Below are 27,678 nucleotides of genomic sequence, written 5' to 3' on the forward strand. Positions count from 1 at the left end.
TTATGGTTTTACATGGTTTATTGAACAAAAACAACAAAAGAAAAAGGGATGATACCCGAGCTAATGAAGCGTCCACAGCTCTAGTGTGCTTTACACAAAGGAAAAAATTTCCAACATTTGCACACTAAAAGCAGAAAGTGTTCCATTAAAAAAAAAAAAATCATAAAAGGAACAACAAATTGCCATGGTCTGAGCAGAGCAGCATCATACAGTGTCAGAAAAGAAGAGGTTGCATAGAGTGCGCTGTACAGTCATAGTTGGAGCACAAGGAATACAAAGAATTGAAGCAAAAGAGATTATAGAACAGGAAGTGAGCTTTTGTTAAACTCGGTTCACTCTCTTCAGTGCAAGTGCAGTCTAATACTGTGGTTCGTATGACTGCTAAAACTCATTTCTCTGTGTTTATGCTCTCTGAAACATTCCAATTGAAAAGAGTCATAATTAAAAGGACAAAAAAGCAAATGCACAAACATTTACCAACTCTTTCCAGGATTAACTGAACCTTGTAAAAGACACAATCATTTAAATTGCCATTCGGGAAAATTAAAGTGGATTTAAAAGAATCCGAAAGAATGTTCCCAATAAAACCAAATAGCATTAGCTGACAAAATAAAAACATAATTGAACACTTAAAAAGTAACAAAACACTTCTTGTTCCCAGGTGGAGAGCCACACAGTCCAGAATCTCTCAAAATACCTTAAACCTGAGGCTGATTTAATCTAAAAAAAGAAAAAAGTATTGATCTCTCAGGCCTCAGGTTTCTCTCACAGCAGACAGCAATAAGCAGTCACGAACAGAGAAAGGGGAATAAAAGAAGCTAAAAGTATTAAAAAGCTTGACACTATAGATTTATTATTAAAAAAAAAACAACAAAAAATAAATAAATTATTCCATCTGAAAAACATTTATTACTAGCCTCACCAAAAAACAGAAAGCACTGTTAGTTTATTTAGTGAATTAGATACTAAAACACACGAGTGCTGAGGTAGAACTATAGCACACACAAACTGTCAGGCAAAACCACTCCAAATTCTTCTCTGTGAAGCATTCAGGACACAGATGAAAAAGAGCTACACTAATGAGCTCACATCCTGTTTTTGAAATCATCAAGTAGTCGGTTAACAAAAAAGAAATATTGGATTTTTGACAAATCAATCTGTTCTATATTGAAAATGCATAAGTAGTATTTCTAATATAAAACAAATAACACTCACACGGTCTTTAACTGCTCCCTTTAATCATAATCAAATCCATATTTTAAACTACCAGATTCCAAGACAACTAAACCGTGAAACTGTAGTAGTGTGCGTGTCCGTGCAGAAGTGTTGTTCACACTATTTTTTTTCATAAGTGACCGCATTATTGTAAATGGGGCACCAGAATGAATCATTTTTTTTGGCCAAAAAAAATTCTCACACAATGTACAAACAAACACCTAAATGGTTAAACTGCGCATGTCTAATATGTAAAGTGTTAAAATATTAAAAACTTGCAAAACGTACTGCATGTCTAAAAGATAAAGCTGTAAAACAAAACAAAACACTACTAGAAATCTCACTTATATCACTAGACTTCAAGGCACCAGGATAAATCTGCGTAATATTGGGTTTGGGCTTAAAATCATCAGCATTTTAATGGCAAATGAAAACCAGGTTAAAGAAAGTTGGTCTTTAATTCTCATGATTTCAGCTATTTTGTTGTGACAGAGGAAAGATAAAGATGATCAAATTTTGTGGAGTCAAGTAAGAGCCAAGTGTGAGACTATGGTAATGACAGGGTTTGTGACAATTGTTTGTATTTGGATTTCCTTCCCCCCCCAAAAAAAATTATAATAATTTGTAAACTAAAACTGAAAGCTTTACTGCTCATAAAACTGAATAAAATAACTGAAATACTTTCCTCATGGTCTGTTTTTATGGCATATGATTGTTTTGAGGGGATGAGCGAGCAGGGAGGCTCTGAGAACAGAATTTTAAAGTCCCAGTCCCTCAGTAAGACTATTAAAGACCTTGCTTGATTTAGCTTGATTGTACTCACTGCATCGTAACATCATTTTTAGCTATACTTCACTCTGAGTGACATAACTGATGATTGATTTAGGCTGAACACTTCTGGGATAACTGAATGATTCGTTTAAATTACTAATGTAAACAAAACAAAAAGTGAACGGTCAGTTGGAAATCTCTTTGTGGCAAACTTTGTATTGGTGTTCATGTTGAGTACTTTGTACTCTTCACATTAAATCAGCAATGGAGGATTCACAGTTTTCCAAGCAACGCGGTCCCTTCTGGTCTGTTATGGAAAGGGAAAACCTAAAACAGAATAAAAAAAATACAAGTCGTTAGGATTAGTACCTGAAATAGTCACACATTTGACTATACAGACATTTAATATGAACTTAAAATGCATTAATAGCTAATATAATACATTTTCCATTGACCATGGGAACCCAGAAGACAGAAAACAACACAACATACAACCTAAAAAGAAAAGAGGTTGATTGACAGGATGAAATGATGTCATAATAGCTGTGCTGTTGCATAATGCATGACTTAAATGGGTCCAAATCTCAGATTGCTTGATAAGTAATCAGATTTACAAGCATTAAAAACATCTCGCATAGAAAAATCTTTGCAGGCTATTTGTAATCAGTCAACACGACTGCCGCTTGATCTCAGATGCATACAGTATAAAGAGCTCACCCCTCCTCATATCCTGCAGCTCAAACTATGTGCTGAGTCAGGAAGAGAGCTAAACGCCCCGCTGCAGTCACTCAAACTACACAGCGCATGCCGTTTCGGATGCAAATCCACCATCTCACGTCCCACACATACAGACCAGAGAGAGAGAGAGAGAGAGAGCAAATGAACCAAGAGGCTCCAAGCAGTTTTCTTTTCCTGTCTGAATGTAGCAACAGAAGAGAAGGAGAGGGGGATGGTGAACAAAAGACGACTGGAGTAGCAGACAGCTGTAATGTCCTCATAATGGCTGGGGAACTCACGAGCCCTTTCATATGCATTCATACTCTTTTTGAGCACACAAATACTAATTTAGTATCCAAGTTAACCAAAAATAAAATACTAAAAGCTAAAATCAATCACCTATAAATGCTACAGCATGATTTGGTCATTGCAACATTTATTTGAATACATTTTGAGACTTGCTTAATAGATTACATTTCACGGTGTCACATTAAATTGTTAGTGTTTTTAAACTAAAGGGGTAATTAAACCTATATCAAAATTCAGTTAACATTTACTCACTCTCTCATGCTGTTTTAAACTAGGGTTGCAAAATAAATCGAATGTGATATTTAATGCACATCTTACTGACAAGCTGCGCTAAACCACAATCATATTTTGAGCATGTTTTAGCACAGCTTGTCAGTAACCAACGGCTCTGTGTAGCTAATGATTTGTTTTACAAAGCATTTATCATCTTTTTAGATCTTTTGTGTTTTGGTCACCTGAATGGAGGGACAGAAATCTCTCAGGTTTCGTAAAAAATATCCTAATTTGTGATTTAAAGTCATATAGATTTGGAACATGAGGTTGAATAATTGATGACAATTTTCATTTTTTGGTAAAGGTTCAATATCGATACCTATAATAAATATCAATATTTAACAAAAAAAAAAAAACATTTAAATTTGATTCATTACTGAAACTGAGAAAGTTCATTATGCACCCTAATGCTGTAATACTTTGACTAAACTGGTTCTTGCAAGGAACTGTCAGTTATGTGTGGCATGTCAAAACAAAAAATCTTTCCATTTCAGGACTAGGAAGAACTTCGAGTCACCTGGTCTGCCTGATGAGCATTGTCCCCCAGGGCAAAGAGTATGGAAAATAGAGAGAGAAGAAGAAGGAGGAATGGAGAGTGTTAGAGGAGGGGTGGTGGAGAATGGGTGCGGTTGTATAACAGCTATCCCAGCATGCACTTTTAAAAACAAAAGAGGCTGTTATAGCATGCAAACAGGAGCTCTCTGAAAGTCATGTCATTAAACAAATCACATCCTGATAGAGTCCCAGCAGAGCTGTCAAAACCACTGTGAAACTGAAATGGTCAAATAAGACACTTGCAATAACGTGCAATAACGTGATAAAAGAAGTCCTTTTTCAAGAACTACAATGAACGGCTCGTTTGGACTACAGCGTTTTTCCCAGGGTTTTGTGATGTCACAAAGCTGTCCTTTACAATATTATTAAAATAATTCCCACCTACAGAAATTCGAATGGTTGGGGGATAGAGAGGGATGAGGTTGTGGTTAGAACGCTTTGTTGAGTGCATCAGACAAGACTACGACGACAACGACGAAGTGCTACTAAGCTTTCGCCATGGTGAAGAAACACTTTTAAAGAGTACTTTTTTTTCACCCCGTGCCTTTTGAATTTAATTGCAGCATAATGTTTTTTTACTCGCTGAGAATTTTAATGCGGTTATTACACATGCACCTGAATAATTATATGTAAATATGTATGTTACAGTTATGAAAACATTTTAGAAATAGCTTACAGTACAATACTGGACAATGATGTAATCTGCAGAACTTACAATTCAATTGTGAGACTATGGTGTATATATAAATTCATCTGTATCACAGTGTCACTGCAAAGATTATAATGTTATAATGTTAGAATTAAAGACCATAATCATTACAAATTACTGCTGCACTTATCTGTACATAGTAAATCCAGTTTTTTTTTTTATCAGTTGTTGACATCGTACCTAAAATGTGATTTAGCCCAAAAGACAACAACGTTACCACTCTTATATGTCCGGCAATATCAGTGTGCAAATTTCTGCGTGATCCACTGACTAAATATTCTTGGGGTCTGAATTTGGCTCAAATTCATATGCCAATATTGACGCTAGGGTTGGGCCCATAGCCCACGCCGACTATCGCCAATGGCTGATAGACATCGCAATTTTGAGCCGACATTGTGATCCCCCATCCCAAACCCAAACCCCCCCCCCCCCCCCAGAATAACACCGCATCCCAATTCAATATTTGAAACAAAATTACTTGTACTACAGAACCCCTAAAAGGAATAAATACAAGATGAGAGGGAAATACATATTTCAATACTTTCTCTCGCAAAGAATCAATTATCATTTGCGATTGCACGGTCTCTGTTTATGCTATGGAGCAGAAGTACTTGCCACACATTTTACAAGATTAGATGTGTGTCAGTGGTGCTGAGGTTCTGCAAATCATTCGCAATCATCCTTAGTCATCTCTCCTTTCTCTGTTTATATGGTAAGTGAAATTTTGAGTACTGTAATATAACAGGCAACCATTAGCAATCATGTGTGTTTCCCCTCGTCTTCCTGAATCACCTATGTATTCACACTTCGGGCACACCCCCTAACTCCTCCCCCCAATGTCATTGTCCAATGTGATGTTTCTCTGTGGACATCGTACAATGCCAATTTTGTAGTCATCGTCAAACCCTAATTGACACTTTCCTTAACGGAGCAGACAGAACTTTCTGCTTTGGTGATGGGCGTGGCAGTCCTGAAACATTGTTGTTCACCAATCACAACACACTAGAACAGCTAATTAATCACAACACATTTAGTTTTTTGGAAGACGGGCCTTCATCAAATCTGGAACTAATCGAGACATTTGGGCCCAGGCTGGGGAAAAGGGTATTGTAACAATGTAAATTATGTGGAAAATAATGCATTTTTCAAACCACCAAGCATGAGAGCATGTTCAAGTACCCCCCCCAAAACAAAATCAAGACTTTGTAAAAGAGCATAATATCAAATTTTCTACCAGCTTTCAAATTCATCCTGCGTTTGTCCTTAAGAGATAACATAAGAATACACAGCATTTCTGCCATTCTACCATTGTCTGTTACCAGCTGTGATTACTGCCACTGGACACAAAAATATAGTCAAAAAACAACATTTCTGGAAACTGCACTGGCAAAGGCTTACCTGTGTGTGCATTCAGGTCAGAGTTCATGCTGCGCAAGTGACCTGTCCCATCCTGCTGTGCAGTTCTAGTGCGTCTGGTCGGTCCTGAGGATTGACGGCCAGCATGTCCTGCAAAAGTTTCCGGAGTGCCTCAGGCATGTGCGAGCGCCTGCGCTGGGGAATACTCAGCACCATCTTTGGGTTCTCCAAAAGAGCCTCTCCAACTGGGACGATATCCGAACCTTGCCGCACATACGTCCCGAGAAGCTCCCGTTTTGACTCGGCGTCAATGAATGTGATTCTCTCTATCATGGCCCAGATGATAATGCCTACAGCAAAAATGTCTGCTTTGGCTGTGTAATGACCTTCCCAAACCTCTGGTGCCATGTAAAAGTCTGAGCCGCATGCCGATGAGAGCCAGAACTTGTTGATGTTAACACTGTTCTTGATTTTATCCCGTCCCTCCTCGGAGTCTCGTACTCCGGCACTCAGACCAGCACACACTTTGCTCAGTCCGAAATCGGCTACTTTCAACACAGGTGCGCCAGAACGCTCCGAGATGAGGATATTATCTGGTTTAAGGTCTCTGTGAACAATGTTGTTTTCATGCAGGAACGCCACAGCGCTACTCAGCTGCATCATGAAGCTGGCGTTGGTACGGGGATCTGGCCGTCGCGACAAGATGAATTGATTCAGATCCCCTCCCTCGCAAAACTCCATAACAAACCACAGGTAGCAGGGCTCATCAGGACACGACAATACACGCTCACCTAAAAGAACACACACAAACAAAAAAGATGCAGAGATGAATATACTTAAATTTGAACGTTTAGGAGATGTTTGCATTGGTATGAAACTTTAATGAAAAACAACCATGATTTCAAAAGGAAGGATTATAATGCAACTTTCGCAGAACCTACTCAAAACTGTTGTTGCCTAATTAAAAGTCTTAAACGACTTCCCCTTCAACAGAAATACTATGGTTTAAACTACCAGTTGTTGCTTGTTGACATTAAGTTAGATTATTTATGATGTTTAAAGAAGGCAAAAGATGGAGATTTGTGGCTTTTAGTTTGTTATTTTGGCTTTGATTTAGTTGATATCCTAGTGCACTCCTACAAGTCAGTCTGTTTGGAAAAACAGACCAAAAATGAAATAAAATGCTCAGTAAAATGAGAATGTCCTTTGCACTAATAATCACATGCCTCTGACTAATAGCAAGTAGTAAATCATGGCTATAATGTAAACCAGAAACTGTATAAGGCAGAGAAGGTCTATTTGTAGATAAATTGTACCACACAATATGGCAGCTGTAGTTTCGCCTTACAGTTAAAAGTACCAATCGTCATTTACAGGAATGCAAATCTTGATTTTAAGATTAAATTAATTTGTTTACCATAGAATGCATGCACATTAGCACAATCTATGAAAACAAGCTGTTGTCAAATTTCATTGCTGATTTGAAATATGCTACGGTTACATAGGTTTGGTCTATCCCCATTCAAGTAGAAATGAGCTGTGCATGCATGCCTAGAAATAGCTTACAAATATGGCCATCAAATGCATCAACTTGCCTTAAAGGGTCTATGAGATAAACGTTACGTTTTTTTTTTTTTTTTTTCTTTAATATGTCACACCCCAACCTTGTGTTTAGGAAAAGAGAAAAAACACATCAGCATGGGAGCGAAAACTGTAGGAAAACCTTCCACATAACATTTGTGTGCTATAGCAATTGAAAACATGTTTTATAAGATGGGAGAATGAGAGCAGCAGATAAAACAAGGAGTTAATTCAATGAAAAGAGTTGAAGAATTGATTTGTCATCAGTTTTAGAGGTTGGATTGCTGTGGAACCAGTTTGAACTGTTGAGGTTTCTTCTCACAGGACTGGACAAGCTCCCATAAGAACAACAAACCGGCTTGTATCCCGATACGAGCCAAAATGCCTTAGTCTAATTAATAAGCATGGTCCTGTGCTTTCATGGGCGTTATTTTTGCCACTTTCTCTGGTTTTGTTGAGCAAGCACTACGTGAATCTGCACATCTGCTGTAAATATAACACACACTGTGAATGTCACCGGTTATTATTACCATAATATCACAAAACAGTCTAAAGGCTTTATCAAGTAGATATTTTAGTTAAAAGTATGAAAAATACTTTAACATCAAGGAAATTGGTTGAAAATCATTTAAATCAGTGATAAAGCGGTGCCAAGTATAAGTTTTATTGTTTGAGTATAAGGTTATTGTTTTCATTAACCTTTTCATTGCATGACATGGTAGCTCACATGATTTAACATACTTTTTCAGTTATTTCCACATAACCAATGGGACTTTGACACTAGTCTTGTGTACCCACCATAGATTAGGTGTTGGAAACACTTTAAATGATTAATTCATAACATTTCACCCATATTAGAAGTAAAACATTCTTCCATTTACACTAAATATAGACCAGACAAACAGCTTTCACGCAAATGCATCTAGCAACACTTTGCATATCATACAGTATAAAAGCCTACATGATTCAGAAGATCTGCATGTGAAAAGTCACACAAAGACATTAAGATGCATGACATCAAATTGGCCTGGAATGTATGTACTAAATCCCCATTGTCTATTTTTCAACAGTAAGATGATTTACACAGTTGTCATGTAAGGAAACACACTTCCTTCATTGTTAGAAGTTGGTATAGCGGGTGTGGAGAAGGTTTGACCCCAACACAGCACCTCCCCCACCTCCAACCTCAGAGTTTCATAACCGAGAGGATGGTGGGGGAGGGCAAACCTGACCGACAGTAGCCACATTCTTACATAAAATGTAAACAGTCTTAATGTAGAACATAGACATGCGCAATATCGACGTCCGGTGTCATCAGTGAAACGCCAGACTCGCTTCCAAACAATGGAGTCTCACCGTTTTATTTCAGAGTAACGTTACAATGGGAAAGCTAATAAAAATTGACATTTCTTATATTTTAAATGGCTAACATGCCATTGCTACCAAATGAGTGAAAGGCCACAAACAATGGCCACTGTTTGAGCTCGTGACAAAGCATTCTCCCATCGCTGACCTTCCAGAAAAACGCCAGGGCTTGAATAAAAACATCTCACCTTTCAACGAGGTCTCGACCAACCTCAAATACTGCTTTGAACGCGTATTACCATGGCTCATTTTCTGGGCCATCCCGTTCCTTTGAAGCACACACTCCTCCAGCTGCACCACATTCTCATGGCGTTTCTCCAGACTGGTCAAAGCCCAAAACTCCGCCAGCGCCAACTCCACGTTCTCAGGCGCGTCACAGCGCAGCTTCTTCACCGCCACTCTTGCACCTGATTTACGGGCAACGGCTTCGTACACAACGCCATAACTGCCCCTGCCAACTTCACGGAGCAAGCTGTACCTCGGGGCGATGAGTCGCTGTTCAAGACTGCCATGTTTAACCAGGTCCGAGACGCCTGCCATTGCCTCATTGTCGTTTATGTTGTCGACGCTGAGCGAGCGCAGGACACTGGCGCTTTCGGTTCTTTTGCAAGCGTTCCGTGTCCGCAGCCGCTCTCTGTCCTTTGCATCCATCGCGCCTCCTCACGTTTTGTGCGTGCGCTTGTAAACACCTTCCGCGTTCATATTTCTAGAGCTTGAGGAAGTTTCGCAGAGCTTAAATGTTCGTTGACATCATCGTTTGTTTTCATTCAATGGGGTAGCAAGATTCAAACAACAACGAGCTTCTAGTCTGAACTGAATGAACCTTGAATGAAGTCAAGTGAGACCTTGACTGGATCGTCCCACTTTCCTGTACAGGGGGAACTGCTGACCTATGAGGACACACGTACACGGTACGCCTCTGTGGCTTTAAGTTACGTTAAATCAATGTTGTTAACGTGGTAAGGTGAACCGCATATGAGAAATGGTGTGAAAATTTGTTTTTAAATAAAAGAACTGTTTGTTCTTTCTTTTTTATATATGTTGGTTTAATGCATGCGAAAATATATGAACGACAATTTACACATGTGCATTTACATTAGGCTACTTAAATCATAATTTGTAAAAAAAAAATTTTTTTTATTTTATTTCAAATATCGTGATTTTTTTCAGTCATGAGTATCAAGAATTGGCCAGAATACCAACAGAACATTTTGACTATAAATATACTTAATTTCAATTTAGAAATTAAAAACAGTCATTTAATGTGTATTTAACACAACTTATAAAATAACATTTTTATGCAGTTTGAATATATATATATATATATATAACTGCTGTTGTAGCCAATGCTGAGTATTACTAGAAATGTAAAGGTCAATGAGATGACGCAACAGCAGTGTTGGGCTACTTCCTCAAAGAAAGTAATATATTACTCATTACTAGTCACTCCTTTCAAAAGTAATATTGTTACTTTACTTATTACTTTCTGGCAACAGTAATTAGTTACACTACTAGTTACATTACTTTTTCTTCATGCCCCACAGAAATTGTAACTGTGTATCTTCCTCATAAAATTATTTTAGGATGTTACTAGAATGTTAGAATGTCTATTTTTGAATGCTACTAACAAACATATTTCAAAATCCACACTGGATCGCAGTCATAAGTTATTACAAACACTCAATAGTGATGTAAGTGTTTCAAGTGTAGCTTGAAACATATTTAATATTAAATATTTTTAATTATAGTGATATAATGTACCACATGGTTGAGGTATCCAAAGTAACTATGTAACTAAGCTGTTTTATGGATGGTAACTGTAATATTAATACTGAAATCTTATTAGTAATTAGTTATACTTATAGTTACTGCAAAACGTAGCTAATATTATTACAGTTACTAGTAACTATTTACCGCCCAACATTGTAAATCAGTGATTTGTAAATGTATACATATTAACATATTACAACATATTGTTATTTTACAATCACAACTTTTTTCAAATAATTCCAACAAGGATCAGCTATGTCACTGTGAAAAACCTATAAATACACGTACATACGTGGACTGCTGTCACCCACCCATGTTGTGGACTAGAATGGTTCAGTCCCTGCAGCACGAGCGTGCATGTGCTCGGTGCACACACGTGGTCTAACACGATGGCGAGCGTCTGGGGTTCCTGAGGTCACCCATCAGTAGAGCATAAATTTTAATTTTTGTTAATTTAATATTGTTATAATTTATTTATTCCACTGTTCATTATTTTGATTCATATACACACACATTCAAATTAATTTTATTTTGATAAAATTATTTTATTTTATTTTCATAAATAAATAAAAAATCATTAAAATGTGTGAGATTCCATTACATTAATTTAATTAATTATTGATTTATAATTATTATTTATTATTTTTTTATTTGCTGGTTATTACAAGAGGGAACAATTTGTAGAGAGAAGACATCAACATTCAGATATTAATGGACAGGATTTACATGGATTATATAAGATGACAGCATTATGAGGTGGCAGCTGTTGCTGCTCACTATCTTGCTTTAGAAGAAAGACTGTCCCACTGTCTTTTTCAGTAATAAATGCTGCAAATATTCGTATAGTTAGATATTTATATGCACCTGCACATAACAGTGATTTGGTTAAAAAAAACCGTCCTGAAACAAACCTCAAAACTGACCTCAATTGTCATCACTCATTCACATACAGGCATGAGGGGATGTCTGAGGATGGCTCACAGCTTACATGGGTCATTGATTTATTGGTCTCCATACAGTGAGGAAAGTCTGAAACTGCACTTTATATGGGCTAGCTAGCTAAACAAAGCTGTTTCTTTCTTTTGGCAGTTCTTTTTGAAACTTGCAGTCTGGAGAATGCATGTTTTTCAATAAATGTTTTCATTTAAATGTTTCATTTGACACACACACACACACACACACACACAAACACACACGCACATATGCACGCACACACACACACACACACACACACACACACACACACACACACACACACACACACACACACACACACACACACACACACACACACACAAACAAACAACTCTAGGCTTTTAATTTGCAACAGTTAAACAGATATAATATAACTTATATTCCTTGACAGCATTGTTGATCCCTGATGGAAGACCACACCAAACATTTTCTGAATAACAGACATAGCCTTTACAACCCACTTTTTGAAAGGGAAGGAAAGAATTGATTTTATCCATTGGCAATTTAATTGTCTATAAAAGTCCAAATTAATAAATGAGTGGTGAAACAACACTGATATGATTCAAGAAAATAAAGAATGCACTGTGGTTTTAGCAAGTCAGTGGGAACAAGGGATCTGTAAAAGAGTGAAGAGACAAAGTTATACTAGTCTCTTGCACCACCTTCTGTAGTAGTTTTAAATTACATTGTTAAAACGTTGCATATTTTTATAATGCATACATTTATGTTTGAATGTACAGTATATGGCTAATATAGATGTAGTCTGAATAAAATTTAGTTACATTTTACAACAACCACAAAGGAATACTTTTACCTTTTTTACCTTTGGGTACCACCCCAGGGAGTACTTTGTACCCTTTTCTTAGAGTGTAGCTAGTTTGCGACCAAATTTTGTAAAACAAATAAAATAAATATTTACTATAAATAACTCACTATTATAGTTTTTTTCAACTGCTTACACACATTTTGCAAAGTTTTCCTCTTTTTTTTCAAAACTTAACACACAAATTCAAGCATTGCACACACAAGATGCAAAATGCCTCACATCTCTTTCAAAATGAAACACCAGTCAAAATATCACAAAAATTTGTCTTACGTTGTAAACACCTTTACCATAATGTTATTTTTTGATTATGTCATATACACACTGTAATTCAAAACCTAAAGCTCTTCTTTTAAAAGCTCACATGTACATGATTGAATGTAATTTGGAGAGAGCTGTTGAACATATAAAGTAAAAACAAAAGCAAAAAATAAAACCAAACTTTATTATTATTATTTTTTGCTCTTTGTGGTTGTAAATGTAGTATTATTGTACACAGTTTGAAAAGAAAAAAAAACACATAAAAAATATGTAGTGTTAGCATGTAGTGTAAAACCAAACATAATGTGTGTGCTTGCATGTGGAGATGGTTGGGTGTATCTAGGATCCATATCTCCTCTGGGTTGGGTCCGGCCAACTTACGTCATCCAAGACACATGCTATATTCTCTCTTGATACCTTACCAAACTGTGACCAATGCAATACACTGTAGTAAATTAATGCAAGGGTCCTACAGTAAAATATATTTATTATAGTATAGGCCTATTGTTTGTTATGGTAAAAAAGCCATTATGTGTACATTAGAACATGTGTACATTACATTAAATTGTTAAATACATTTCTAAAGGTTCGAATTATATCCACCACAGTAAATCTACTCAAAATTCGACTCTCAGTCCAGCCTCTCTCATTGTTAAACCATGGTTTATCACATGATCGACTACTGTAGCCCTAATCTCACTCGGGACCACTCTTCTTGTTCCTTGTCCTCCTCCATTTCTGACTCGTCCTCTTCCTCCCCTTGCTCCCCTTCCAACTCCTCTTAGTCGAACTCGTCCTCTGCCTCTCCCTCCAACTCCTCTTACTCTGTCTGCATTGTTTGCATCCATTGTCCAAAACCTATTACTTGACCTTTGACCTATTTATAGGCCACTACTTAAGTTATGATTGGTTGTTGTTAAGTAAAGCAACAAGTGTTTGCACATGTGAGGAGTTAGTGTGAGGCACTGATGAATAAGTGTGGCATTTTGATTGGTTGTTTTTATAAAAGGAAATCAAGAAACTTCCTGTCAGATTTTTGTGTGTTGCATAGAAAAATGTGTGTTGTGTTTTGCAAAAAGTGTTTAACGAAATTGAAAACTGAGTAAAAGGCCAAAAATGTGTGTATGGTTTTGCAGATTTAGTGTGTGGTTCTGGTGTTTGAGTGTCAGGTTTTAGAAATAACAAGTAATAATTTTGTGTGTAAGCAGTTGAAAAAAACTGTAATGAAAAAGATTATGTCAAATATAAAGTTGGATGATTTAATTGTTGGATCCAGATATAAATCAACTTTACATTCGGGTTTTAAATGAAATATCTTTCATTTCATATAGTGGTAATGAGGAACGGCTTCAACAATAACAAAAATGTACACTGTACAATGCGTCATCATAAGTTGATTTCTTCCGTGCCCTTTTATTATTTTGCAGAGCATCCTGTAGATGGCAGTGATGTTACTTTTTTGTACAACTGGTTGCTACAACTGAAATGCTACTGCACATGAATGAGCAAACATTCAATAAACCTGGGACCTTTATATATGTATAATAAATATTACTACACCAAACATGTTCAAAGAGACTTAAAAGGCCAGAACAGACTTAACAGTTATAGTAAAAAACATGATTCTCCTGTTTAGTGAATCGTAATGTGTTTAAGGATCATGTACTTCAGCAAAAAAAAAAAAAAAAAAGAGATTCCTAGGTTGAAGAATTAATTTATTTTTTTCTTTTTAACACAGCTACAGCTAAAATGTGTAATTATGCAAAGGACACACAGGGAAAAAACAGCTCTAAATTGTTGCAACCTTATTGTTTTGCATCTCTATAGGAAAGAACATACTGCATTACATTATGTGTGACTCATTAAAATGCAGAGACATTTGGCTGTTGTGTGTGTAGTGCAGCCTTGAAGACCCACAAGAACAAGTGGTGTAGAAAATGAGTGTGTGGTACAATAGGATGGTGTATGCTGCTCTGAAGTGGGCAATAGGGTGCAGCGCTCCATGCTTTTGTGTGGCTGCCATGGCAACTTAACAAATATCAAGTCCAACTACATTTCTGCAGGTTTTGTGAATAGTAACCTCTTGAGTAAAATAAAATAAAATAAAAAAATAGTTCAGTGTATTCTAATGACATGATAATGGCAATATCCTCTTTTTATTATTCACTCATAAATAATTAATTTGAATACATTTTAATTATTTTTAAAACAATAGGGCCTACCGCTGTCACCAATGGATCCTCTACAGTGAATGGGTGCCGTCAGAATGGGAGTCCAAACAGCTGATGAAGGGAAAGCTGTGAATTTGTAAGAAACATAATATGTTTTTAGCTAAAAATGTTGCTTCTAGGCTGGCTAAAATACTAGTGCTCTATCCACATTGCTTTCTCCAGCAATAAAGTTGTCTCATCTGAATCAGGACAGAAGTGTTTACAATTGAAAACAGTTTGAAACAGTTCTAAATAATTGGCTGAAATAATTTTGATGTGAGAGGACAACAGGGGATGGCTTTTCACAAGATGTGATTTTGTTTTTTAATCAGATGTTTAAACTCTCATTTTGACAGCACCCTTTCACTTAAGGGGATCCATTATTGAGCAAGTTATGTAATGCCACTGGAATGTAACGACAATGGAAAGAACTGGCGTTGTGAGGATGTTGAGGGATCTGACATTGCTCTTGCCTCTGTCCACCACTTCAGCGCTCCTCTGAGAGATTGTTGAAAACACATCACAATCAGGACACAAGAAGAAGAGAGGGGTTTCACACACACCCACCTCCGCACACACACAACACTTCACTGCAAATACTGGCCACTTGAACTTGAAATACTTGACTTGAGTGATTGGCATGATAATTCCTTCATCATTTCACATATATCTTGGTCGGGGGGTGCTTGTTGGCCTCAGAAAGAATCAAAAACCTCTGATTTATACAGACATCTGTTATGGGTCATTTTTTTAATGATCCAACTCCTTTGGCATCTGAAGATAATTATATTGTGTAGTTTGAGTGTAAAGTCTGAAACAGACCCCCTCTTTTTTCACTTGCCATCATGTCAGTATAATTTGAAATTTGAATACTATATTTCTTAAACGAGCACACACAGCTAGAGATTTATTAAGTTACAATCCATTGATGCTAAGCTCTCGTAAATGTCATTATAATCTAGATATTCATTCTCAGTGTTGTGAAATCCAATATATTTTTAAAGCTTCGACTGCAGCCTTCTATAATCAGACTAGCTGAAATGAATTCCTGTGATGGGTTAATTTTTGCTGCTGTGGGAAGATTGAAGCAGGTGAGCGCACAAGCCTTATGGTTGCCATGGCAACCTTTCATCACCCTAGGAATGCTGTTGGTGTATTCAGCAAGTCGGTTAAATGATGGAAGCTGTGGCACTGAGGTTTGCATAGAAACACCAAAACACCTAGGTGTCCCATTGCAACAAAAAGTCAGAGAAAGATTTGAATTAATAATTTACCAAAAATAAAAATTTGCTGAAAATGTATTCACCCTCAGGCCATCATTAGATAAATTTGTTTCTTCATCAGAACAGATTTGGTTACATCACTTCTTCACCAACAGATCCTCTGCAGTGAATGGGTGCCGTCAGAATGACAGTCCAAACAATTGAAAATTATGTTGCAATATTTCACAAGTACTCAATGCAACTCCAGTTGATCAATTAATGTCTTGTGAAGCGAAAAGCCATGTTTGTAATAAAAAAAAAAATCTATACACTATACTCGGATAAAATAAAAGCAAAAACAGTCTTATGGAACAGATTATGGACTCATATTTTGTCCAGTTTGTTTCTTACAAACATGCAGCTTTTCACTTCACAAAATGTTAACAGAAGTTGTGAGAACTTTACTTTTGGATTATTGTGAATTGTGCATTTTCTTTTAATTACCAGTATTATATTATTATTATTCTATATATTATAAACAGCTGCAACATCTTGTGCACATGGAAATGATACTGGGAATTGTTTACATTTGAAGTTTAAATCTTTGCATGTCCACATGAATCAATTATTTAAAAGAAAAACGGAAATGAATGAAAAACAATAAGCAATTCCTGCATTTCCTGAATTTGCTGCTTAACATATATGTAGGAATATTCTAATTGTGGATTTAAAATAAATGTTCAACCAGTACACAGATGTGAACTAGAAAAGAACAGACTGATGGATGATCTGATTCTGTAGGAGATGTAGAGCAGAACAGGATAACAGCGTTTAATGCTCCGGGTCAAAGCTGTTCTCTTCAAAAGACTAGCAACACTGAGTCATTAACAGAGACAATCAGAGCAGGTGATCAGGGTAAAGATAAGATGTGCATTTGAAAGGCAGATGCTAACACTGAATATTGGTTGTATTAAACTTACAACAATGCTTCATGTCATGCTCCTGTCCCTCGTGTTCCCTGTGTTTGTGTTAGTTGTTTTGTTTAATTCATTTAGATCCAGATCTCTGCTTGTCGTCTCTGCCAGCCATATTATAGTATCTGATTACTAATTAACAGTGTTTACAGCACACTCTTTTTAATTTATGCTGTGTTTGTGCTACACCATGTTTCTAATTAATGCAGTATACCGAAATGTACAATGGCATTGTAAACAGCTCCACATTGCAGCTGTTTAATTGATCTATTTTGTATCAGGTATTTTCCCTGAGAGAAATCAGGAAACAAAAGAGCACACATCAAATAAATATATTGGGTTGGTGACCTCCTGCTGAACTTAAGTGAGTGACAGCTGCAGTTATAATAAAGGTAGTGGTTTTCTCTTCGTGTGAAGTGTAGGGTTTTTGCAAAGATGATTCCAGCTAACAGGAAATGTTCTTAGAGCTTAATATTACGGTAAAAGGTTCTTTTAAAATGTTGACAAATGTTTCTTCCAGTAACGTTAACAGAATATTAATTCAAAGTTATGGTCTTTATTAATGTCTTCAGCATCAGCATAATAACATAGTTTATACATTGTTTATGGAACGTTTTTCTGAAACATATTTAAAAAAAAAATTCTACTAAAAAACATTAATTATATTTTTTAAATACATTTTCATAATGAGAAAATTAGCAAAACATATTTTGATTAGCTGGGATAAAGTAGCATTCTAATCTATTAGAAACTCAATCTAGTATTGCCTCATACTTTTTTTTTTTTGCATTATTACAATTTCCAAAAATGCACTGGTTTCAAATCAAACTTTTTTTTGTACAGGTTCAGTCCACATGGAATTAAATCTGTTAATTGCAGCAGGTATGTGGGTGTATCACTGTCATTTCTAATGATTTTGAGTGAAGCTGGTAACACAATACTGCCGGATTCTGTTCTCTGGTTCTCTGGAGCACACTGGCAAAAAAGTTCCAGCAGCACATAGGGTGAAAGGTGACAACTTGTAACTATGATGAGTGAGTGGGTGAGAAGGAGAGAGAGACAGAGATAGGCAGGCCAAAGAGGAAGATGTGTTTAGAGACAGTGATTACCTTTACCTTCTGGCTGTGTGAGCTAAGAGGCTTTTAATTGAGCTGAACGTTTCTGTACATGATCCCAAACAAACACTCTGCGATAGTTTTATTATCATCATTAAAAACATTCACAATTATTATCTTTAAATTATCCATCCAAAACCTAAAATTGTCAATCACTCAACCTCATGTTGTTTCAAACCTGTTTACATTTCATTCTTCTGAACACAAAAATATCATAAACACAGGACATGATGGTAGACTGTCATGGATGGTATGCACATGAGATTTGCCTTGATGTTGAGAGTGGGAGCTATACTTCAGTATTGGGAAAGATGTAAATTTTGGGACATTGTTGCCAGTTCTATGTAGCGCAACATTTATATGCCTCACTCATTGAGTTCTCCCATGGGACTGTAAGATTAGTGATATAAACAAATTTCAATGAAGGGGACCAAAGAATCATGTCTGGCCTAAGAGTAGTAGCTGCAATCTCAGGTGGAAAAATTAATTGCTTGCCTACATCAACCAGCATCTTCGAATCCCGAGCCATAGCAAGCTGTCCAGTTTCTGGTTTAGTAGGGGAATGATTGGGCTTTTTCTGTCCCTCTTGGATGAAGGTTGGGGCCGTTACGGAATTGGTTGCTCTCAGGTGCAAGGAGTTGATGGTATTCCTCTGGCTCTCAATAGCTTCTGCTAAAACTCTTAAGAACCTGGTTATGTCTCCAGGTATAACGACCTTGTGTGAGGCTGAAAATATATATTTTGAAGAATTGAAAGACTTTAGAGTTTTGATTCCCATTGTCTTTCATTGTATTATTTCCCACACAGTGGAAGTCAGTGGGAACCAAAAATGTTTAGTTACCAACATTCCTCAGAATATCAGAAGAAATATATGCATATAGGTTTGGAACCAAATGAGGGTGAGAATTTTCTTGTTTTTTTTTTTGGTGAACTATCCCTTTAATTTTCAATTATATATAATTTAACATTCATTGAGTATTTTTATTGAGTCCAGTTAAACAGATGTCTGGAATACAATAGACAAAAGGTGCATTTCAGATGAGTTACACATTAGTTAACAAATAAAAAAGTCGGAATAGGTGTTGTCTTAATCTGAGTGTAAATAGAGGCTGTAGTAACATAACATTTGTGCCCAACCAGTACTCCAGTGTGGCTGTATCAAGCAGCTCTAGAAATGACTCCAGTAGAGTCTATTTAGAGGTATTGTGCAAACCTAGACAATTAGCCAGCTAATTATGGAACCAGTGTGAAAGGCAAATAGGCATTAGCTCATAATCTATAATGACATCATCAGTCAAAGTTGTGTGACTATAGAGCGATTGTTTTAATATAAATTATTTATTTTTCTAGGTTTGTATTACAGAGTGTTACATCATGGCATTTCCCCAAAGGATGCAGCAGTGCTGTTTTGCCTCTGCCACTTAATGTCCCAATCACATGAAGAGCTTTAAAGCAGCTGAGCCGAAGACACTTAGCTTCCCCTGAGATGAAAGGAAAAAGGACTGTGTGTAAGGCCTGCACTGCAGTAAACAGATTGGAGGAATGTCAGAAAAATATTTAGTTGAAAATCAATTGGTTTCTGATTGAAGGGCTGTGTCAAATATGATAATATATTCTTCATCTTAAAAGAGGTATTTCTGTCTGTATAATAAATGTTTTATGAGGTATATAAATTATTGAATAAGTAAAAATTATTCAAATAATAACACAATAACACAAAAGTGTGTCTTTGTAGATTTCCATGAGGGTACAAGACTGATATTCATGACTAGCTTTTTTTTAAAGTTATGAATTACCTTATGAATTAGGGATCTACAGTAATGCTTCTTATAACACATATATGACAATCATATAATTCACATCTGAATCCCACACACAAATATATAAACATATTCAGTGTTGTCTTTAATCAAGTTATTACAATCTGGGGAAAGGCAAACCTATATAACAGTAATAGGATAAAAAGACAATTACAATTTACTAGCTATTAAAACCAAGTAAAAAAGGTTATTTAAAAACTTGCATGTCGAACCTTTACCTCGAATTCAGATTTTGAATTCACTTAAGTACAAATCTTATGGAGATCTGTGACAGATGGCAGATGTTAAAGGGCAGCTTAGTCCTTATTAGGGGAACTTAATAATATGCTTTTGGCAGGAGACATTGAAAATTATGTTTCTTCTATAATTCATATTACTTGTTTGTATTTGTGATATGTTGGTTTCTCTTTTATTCTTTTTGACTCATCTCAGACCCACTCAAAACACAGAGCTCCCTTGAGATAATGCCGGAGTTCTCATTCTGCCTTTAGCTGCTGTAATCTTTATAAAAAATAAAAATAAATAAAAAAAGACCATACCATGTATGCTAAACATGTGCAACGTGAGGTCAGCCCAGTTTAACTGGTGCACACATAGTATTTCAAGGGCTGAGGCCAAGAAAGATTATTAGGTGGCTCAGATAGGTGCTCAGGCCTAATCTGGGATTAACGATGCAGCTCCGCAGATTGCCTTAAGGATTTCTCAGGTCTCATTAGCATGGCAGAGACAACCATGTTGACGCCAGAGTTGGTGATATCGGTATAGTGCCACCAACACTTGCCACTTTTTTCAGTGGATCCTTAATCTCTGAAAGTGCTGGTTCATCAGGACAAAAATACTGCCTGGCAGTACAGAAAAGGTGTTCTCACAATGCAATTAAACAAATATATATAAAAAGATAACATGCTTAAAAACTATTTTCAGAAAATGGTCAAATCTAGAATGTAAATGTGTCAATTAAAATGAATATGCCATAATTTCTATACTTTTTGCCCTAAACATAAATTAATAACAGAGGAATTACAAACATTAACATTATGTTTCAGTCAGTTGTAAAAATGGCAGAGCTATTTGCAATTGACCATTGCTAATGAATATTAATGAGCAGACGAGCACTAAGCTCCGCCCACGTCCACATCGAAAGCTCGGAGCTGTCAGTCATCCGAGGAGCCGCGGACTTCTGAACGCATCCTTTAGCAGTCAATAAAAAATTCGGACATCTAAGAATCACACATCATCTCAGTCTAAAGAAAACTGGTGATGGCAGCAAAAGTGGGTGAAAACTGATGGCCAAAAATTCAAACTCGAATTAGTTCTTTAAAGATGGGATTTAACATAACATTGAGCAGATCACCAATTGCTTCAACCAAAGATCAACTTGAACAGGAATTATCTTTGAATCTGGTGCCCTAAACCTGTTGGACTTCTAAATATTGTTGCTTCGCAGGTAAGTTTAAATAGATTACATGGTTACTAGTGTAAATGATGCCATGAAAGTGCTCTTAATTCCCATACGAATACTTATTTGTTGTCCATTGGTGTTTGCGAAAGAATTTGTCGATGAGACGATGAAGAACTCGTCAAGAAGACACAGAAATATTACATAATGTATTATTAATAACTATGGTTCGTAACAAATTTAAACGAGTTAACAGGATTCCCGCCAGTCAGAGCGTTTGTGGCGCACGTGTAGCAGCTTTCCAACTAAACCGTTTAATGAAAATAAACCAGTCCAGATTTTCACCTGTCAATGCAATAGTGACACTTTACATTACAGTGCAAATGTGCATTATACATGTAATATAAAAACTAGCCACCTTTAGGAATATGAATCTTAAATGTAAGAAATAAACAGTTAATAAACTCTCAATATGATTTAGCAAAAAAGACTAAGCATTTAAAACAAAATGATGAACAGAGTTTTTTTCTCTGTTAACTGTGTGATGACAGAACACATTATTGAAAGAAAGACTACATTAGGCATGTCAGAGTGTTCATTTATTTTTTAGGGTGGTCATTGGGGTCTTGGGATCCTCAGACAACAAGAACCCTGTGGGTGGAAATCAGGACCGCAGACAAGAAGTTGCTGTGTGTCCTCAGTTTTAGCATCGTTCTGGATTTGGAATAGATTACACAAATAGCGTTGGTGGTGTTAGTCTAATTACACTAATCTTCCCTCAACAAAACTAAACATCATTAGATAGAGAAAGTGCAGCATCAAAGACCTTGAAAGATGAGGTGTATAACTGGGTTAGGAAGTTTGTTGTATTTTTTTTATTTATTATTATTTCCTGCCATATGAAAAATAAAATAAAATAATAAATTAAATTGCCACTCTGTTTAACCAAATATTAGTCTACAACCAATTCTTGCTATATGCAGACACACTTTCTAAGAGTTCTGTCTACATAGAGGCTCGAGTTGCCTTTAAAGTACCTCTGGGTCAGGATCTACCAGTGAGATGGGCCACTGATCTTGTTTAGTGTTTAAGCAGCAAGTATTTTTAGGCGATGTGTTCAGATGGCAGTGCTGTTAGTGTGAAAACGGGTTTGCAGAGATCAAGCCAATAACTGGTTCTTGTAATCTCTTCAGATTTTAATACCATTGAACTGGGTTCAGTTGATCAAATGTTATTATCTGAAATAATGGCAGCCCATTAAAAGCCTCATTGCAGTATGCTTTTGAGCATAATTTCTAGGATCAAATACATGCTTTAAATGTTTAATAATTCATGGTCTTTTGTTATGGTGTTGTCCTTTTGTTTGACATGTCTCATCAAATGCTGGATGCCTAGGGTAGTCGAGGAGAAGAAAGAGAATGGCGAGGATTTGTACAGAGCAATCCTACCCATCCAGACACATGCTTTCAGTCCGAGCCTCTGAAGATGAACTGGACCAGACTGAAAATGGTGCAAGCAGGTTAGAATAAAATAGTTAAGTTTAGATTGAAATGGACTGGTGTTTTGTAAAAAAATAAATAAAAAATGAATGTTTGGATTCTTTATAAAATATATGGAACTGCAATTTCTGCAGCTTAGTTTCAATAGATGTTTTTTTAAAAACATGATTAAACCTTACTTTTCTTAGGGCACATTCTCTATGTGAGGACAACTCCTCTGACATGCAGGGGATAATTTCTTCTGCAACCAGCCAGATTCAGGAATCCAGGAGAAGCTCTTTCACAGGTGCTGGGGCTGTGGCAAGGTAACGTCAAGTCCATCCAAACCAAAGCTTTAACGTAGTTTACCATGTGATCCGTGATTACCACCAAAGCCAAGTCAACTGCACACTCAGCATCAGTCAGATTTTACCATACAGAGAAGTATGGTCCACACTCATCAACAACACTGTGCAAAATTTAAATATGTTAAGTGTGCGTTTGACATGGCTTGAACAGAAAGCTACATACTGTATAAAGTGTTGCTGTCTGATATCTTTCGGTCTCCCAGGCTTACCCAGTTTCTGGTAATGCTGAGGAACTGGGCATCACACAGGCTTCACAGAGAGGTTGAGCGTCCCGACTCCTTTTTAGAGCGATTCCGTGGACCTGACCTCAAAAATTTATCTAACCGAGGAAGTAATGCCCGATCCTCTTTGGGCCTTCCTGACAGGCCTCATAAGAGGAAGTAAGTCAAAATAAAGGTTTTCTGCATGGTTTCTTTATACAGGCAGAGACACCTTTGGTATAATGTAGAGGCCTTGAAAATAAAAGAATCACGTAGAGAATCATGCTGCATCTGTGCAAAAACAAAGTACATCCGTATTGTGTGCAGATGATTCATAAAACATCACAGAGCTGAGGATTCATGTAATAAAATCAAAATCCCAAAACAGTATGTAGATTTCCATGTAGAAATCCTCCTTTAGGTAAAACAGTATCACACTGACTTGTAGAAGAATAGAAACTAATGGAAACAGCTGTTCACTGTAAATATAGATAATAAATCAGCAGTAGTGATGATCTAAAGTTGTTGTTCTAGAATCAGATCCCTCCGAATGTACTCCACAATAATAACAAGAATCATTGCCTTTTGCTCATTAAGAAAAGCCAATCACTGGCCTCTGGCAGCTTCCAATATGAACAACTGCAACAACACAGATGAGTAAGTACCATGTAGAGATAAAAACCCCTATAAAGAGCATTGTAAATGACAGAAATATAATTAATACGTGGATGTGATAGATACTAGATTTTAGAATCCTAAAAACAAAACAATACTAAAAAGGATTGATCTAAAATATTCAATTAATAACAACAGATGATGTATAGTACATTGTTCTTATAGTGTTCAGTGAGTAATGGTAGTGTTAATGCTGCCCTCTGCAGGTTAACATGAGAGCTTACTAGTGTTAGTTCACACTAGTGACCCTTAGAGACCAGTTCACAAGCTAATTCAAATAAAAACAACCCTAAATGTTAACTTCAGCAAAAAGGAGGACAAAAAGGAAGAAATAAAAAAAGATGAGAAAAAAGATGAAGACAAGAAGGAAGAGAAAAAAGATGACAAGGACGAGAAAAAAGATGAGAAAAAGGATGAAAAGAAGGATGATAAGAAAGATGATAAGAAAGATGATAAAAAGAAAGATGCTCCTCCTCCGCCGTGAGTATGCCACAAATGAAATTTCAATAACAGCAGTTTTAGTACTAATAATCAGATAATGATATTGATTATTCACAGATGAATGCTGCGATTCAGTAGGTGTTCATGTGTTTTAGGAAAGAAGTGTGGATCATGGACCCAGCCTCAGACAAGTATTACAGGTGGCTTTCAGTCATAGCAGCCCCAGTGTTTTACAACCTGATGATGCTGGTGACAAGGTCTGTTCATCCAGAATGTCTCATGAAATCAATAACTTCAGACGTGGAGAGAGATGTGGCTTGTGCTTCACTGTATATATTTCTTTAGGGCCTGTTTTAATGAGCTTCAGAACTCTTACACCACGCTTTGGATCATCATGGACTATACCTCAGACGTAATCTATTATGCAGACACGTTTGTCAGATCAAGAACAGGTATGGTGGTTTTTCAGAAAGAGTTCAAAAATTTTATTGTTAACACTATTAATGTTAATAGTATTGACTGAATATATCCAATATATATTTTAAAATTAAATATCAATGCACTAGCATTCAGTTATTTTTTTTTAATAAACCGTTTCGTGAAATTTCAAAAGAATCCTGAAAAAGTTGTTTCAAAAAAGTGTGAAAGCACAACTGTTTTCATTGCTGATAATAATAACGAAAATATAGCTTTCTTGAGCACCAAATCGACATATTACAAAGATTTTTTTGGAAATATTATGTGACACTGAAAGTTAAGGAATGAATGACATTTTAAAATGTCTTTTTCAGGTTTCTTGGAGCAGGGTCTCCTTGTCAAAGACTCAAAGAAGTTGATGGATCATTACAGGAAAATCCCACAGTTTAAATACGACATGATTTCGATGATCCCGACGGATTTTATAATGCTCCAAGTGGGCTTCAACAACCCTGAACTTCGCTTCAACCGCCTTTTCAAAATGGCACGTCTCTTCGAGTTCTTCGACCGCACAGAAACCCGAACAAACTACCCGAACATTTTCCGCATCAGCAACCTCGTACTTTACATCCTGATTATTATTCACTGGAACGCTTGCATTTTCTTCGCTATTTCCAAAACGATTGGCTTTGGGACTGACACATGGGTATATCCAAACATCAGCCATCCAGAATACGGCCGCTTGGCCAGAAAGTACATCTACTGTCTGTACTGGTCCACTCTGACTCTCACCACCATCGGAGAAACGCCGCCTCCTGTTAAAGACATCGAATACTTGTTTGTCGTCATGGACTTCCTCATCGGAGTGTTGATTTTCGCTACCATCGTCGGTAACGTCGGTGCCATGATCTCCAACATGAATGCTTCTCGTGCTGAATTTCAGGCCAAGATCGACTCCATCAAGCAGTACATGCAGTTCCGGAAGGTCAGCAAAGACCTGGAGGCCAGGGTCATCAAATGGTTTGACTACCTTTGGACGGAGAAGAAAACTTGCGATGAGAAGGAGGTCCTGAAGAACCTTCCAGACAAGCTCAAAGCTGAAATAGCCATCAACGTCCATTTAGATACACTGAAGAAGGTGCGAATCTTCCAGGATTGTGAAGCTGGACTTCTCATCGAGTTGGTGTTGAAGCTGCAGCCTCAGGTGTTCAGTCCTGGAGATTATATATGTAAAAAGGGTGACATTGGTCGAGAAATGTACATCATCAAAGAAGGAAAGCTTGCCGTAGTGGCCGATGATGGAGTCACGCAGTTTGTGGTGCTCAGTGACGGCGCTTACTTCGGAGAGATCAGTATTCTTGGAATCAAAGGCAGTAAAGCCGGAAACAGAAGAACGGCAAACATTCGTAGTGTCGGCTATTCGGACCTCTTCGCACTGTCTAAAGATGACCTGGTGGAAGCGCTTACTGAATACCCAGATGCCAAAAAAGCCCTGGAGGAGAAAGGGAAGGCCATCTTAAGGAAGGACAACCTTCTCGATGAGGCGGCTGCAAGCGCCGGGGCTGATCCCAAAGATCTGGAAGAGAAGATTCACCGTCTAGAGAACAACCTTGATGTCATGACGGGCAAGTTTGCCAAGCTTATGGGAGAATACACATCCTACCAGAGCAAGATGAAACAGAGGATCACCAACATGGAGAACAAAGTGAAAACTCTACGGGTGGAAGATCTGTCTGAGGTTGTTGAGGACAAAAAAGAAGAAGACAAGACCAAATAGTCAACAGTATAGAGATTGGAGTAAATGGGGTTTCCTATTCATGGACATATTTCTTAACATAGTACATCACTTTTAAACTGTTTATACTTCTTTATACATGAAATGTTGTACTAATTGCCATATGTGTGTGTTGAAATGTAACACTGATGTTGTATTTATTCAATATGTGCAGTAAGAACAGCTCAGACTCAGAATTGAGGAGAGATACACTACCATTCAAAAGTTTGAGGTTTTTAAATGATTTAGTATTTTTTTTAAAGATGTTTCTTATGCTCACCCAGGCTAAATTTATATTTACAGCAAAAATAGTAATTCCCTGAAATATCACAGTAAAAATTATTTCATGCAATTTATTCCTGTGATGCAGTGCTGAATTTTCAGCATCATGACCATAGACTTCAGTGTCAAGATCCTTCAGAAATCATTCTAATATACGGATTTGGTGCTCAAGAAACATTTCTGTGCTGTTATATGCTGATTTATACACAACATAAATGTCTTTATATTTATTGATAAATGTAATCCATCATTGCTGAATAAATGTACTTGGTATTATATCTATGACTAGTTTGGAACAGTAGTATCTTTGTGGCGTATATTAAAAGCGTGGCCAAAAGGCTCTTTGTACTGGACAAGGTCTACATTTGTAGGTCAGACTCGGAAGAGGAATAAGGAATAATACTTTTAATGGTTGATTTGGCATAAATATGAAAACATCTATTCTAAATTAATATTTAGATTAATATCAGATTCTGCTCATTAAACTATCACATTATTTTAATAATATGGCTAATAGGGTTGTTCAAAAAACTTAACATGGACAATGTAAAATCATCCCAAACACAAACCAAAACATTTTAGTATACTACCCAAGAGTACCCAAATGTGTTCTTTAATAAATGTTCAAAAGAATGTCATTTTC

The 27,678-nt window shown here is 36.7% G+C and overlaps 2 protein-coding genes across 4 annotated transcripts; one reads left to right on the plus strand and one right to left on the minus strand.

Annotated features, from left to right (window-relative positions):
* Positions 1 to 9,686, minus strand: LOC127959894 (serine/threonine-protein kinase 35). Its single transcript, XM_052559315.1, has 3 exons — positions 9,040 to 9,686; positions 5,948 to 6,696; positions 1 to 2,313 (listed from the first exon to the last, which is right to left on the minus strand). The coding sequence occupies exons 1-2, from the start codon at positions 9,500 to 9,502 to the stop codon at positions 5,972 to 5,974; spliced, it is 1,188 nt and encodes a 395-aa protein (XP_052415275.1). The 5' UTR covers positions 9,503 to 9,686; the 3' UTR covers positions 1 to 2,313; positions 5,948 to 5,971.
* On the plus strand, positions 9,628 to 27,656 carry LOC127959892 (cyclic nucleotide-gated channel cone photoreceptor subunit alpha-like). 3 transcript variants are annotated; one of them, XM_052559314.1, is made up of 9 exons: positions 21,097 to 21,448; positions 22,796 to 22,919; positions 23,088 to 23,204; positions 23,450 to 23,626; positions 24,044 to 24,103; positions 24,428 to 24,601; positions 24,718 to 24,819; positions 24,908 to 25,014; positions 25,354 to 27,656. In XM_052559314.1, the coding sequence occupies exons 2-9, from the start codon at positions 22,819 to 22,821 to the stop codon at positions 26,754 to 26,756; spliced, it is 2,241 nt and encodes a 746-aa protein (XP_052415274.1). In that variant the 5' UTR covers positions 21,097 to 21,448; positions 22,796 to 22,818; the 3' UTR covers positions 26,757 to 27,656. The 3 variants fall into 3 exon arrangements, with proteins under 3 accessions (XP_052415273.1, XP_052415274.1, XP_052415272.1); XM_052559313.1 differs by lacking the exons at positions 21,097 to 21,448; positions 24,044 to 24,103; positions 24,428 to 24,601 and adding an exon at positions 9,628 to 9,762; XM_052559312.1 differs by lacking the exons at positions 24,044 to 24,103; positions 24,428 to 24,601 and having other exon boundaries at positions 21,138 to 21,448.
* The last annotated feature ends 22 nt before the right edge of the window (positions 27,657 to 27,678 follow it).

Source organism: Carassius gibelio, chromosome B6 (assembly GCF_023724105.1).
Source record: "Carassius gibelio isolate Cgi1373 ecotype wild population from Czech Republic chromosome B6, carGib1.2-hapl.c, whole genome shotgun sequence".
NCBI classification, from domain to species: Eukaryota; Metazoa; Chordata; class Actinopteri; order Cypriniformes; family Cyprinidae; genus Carassius; species Carassius gibelio.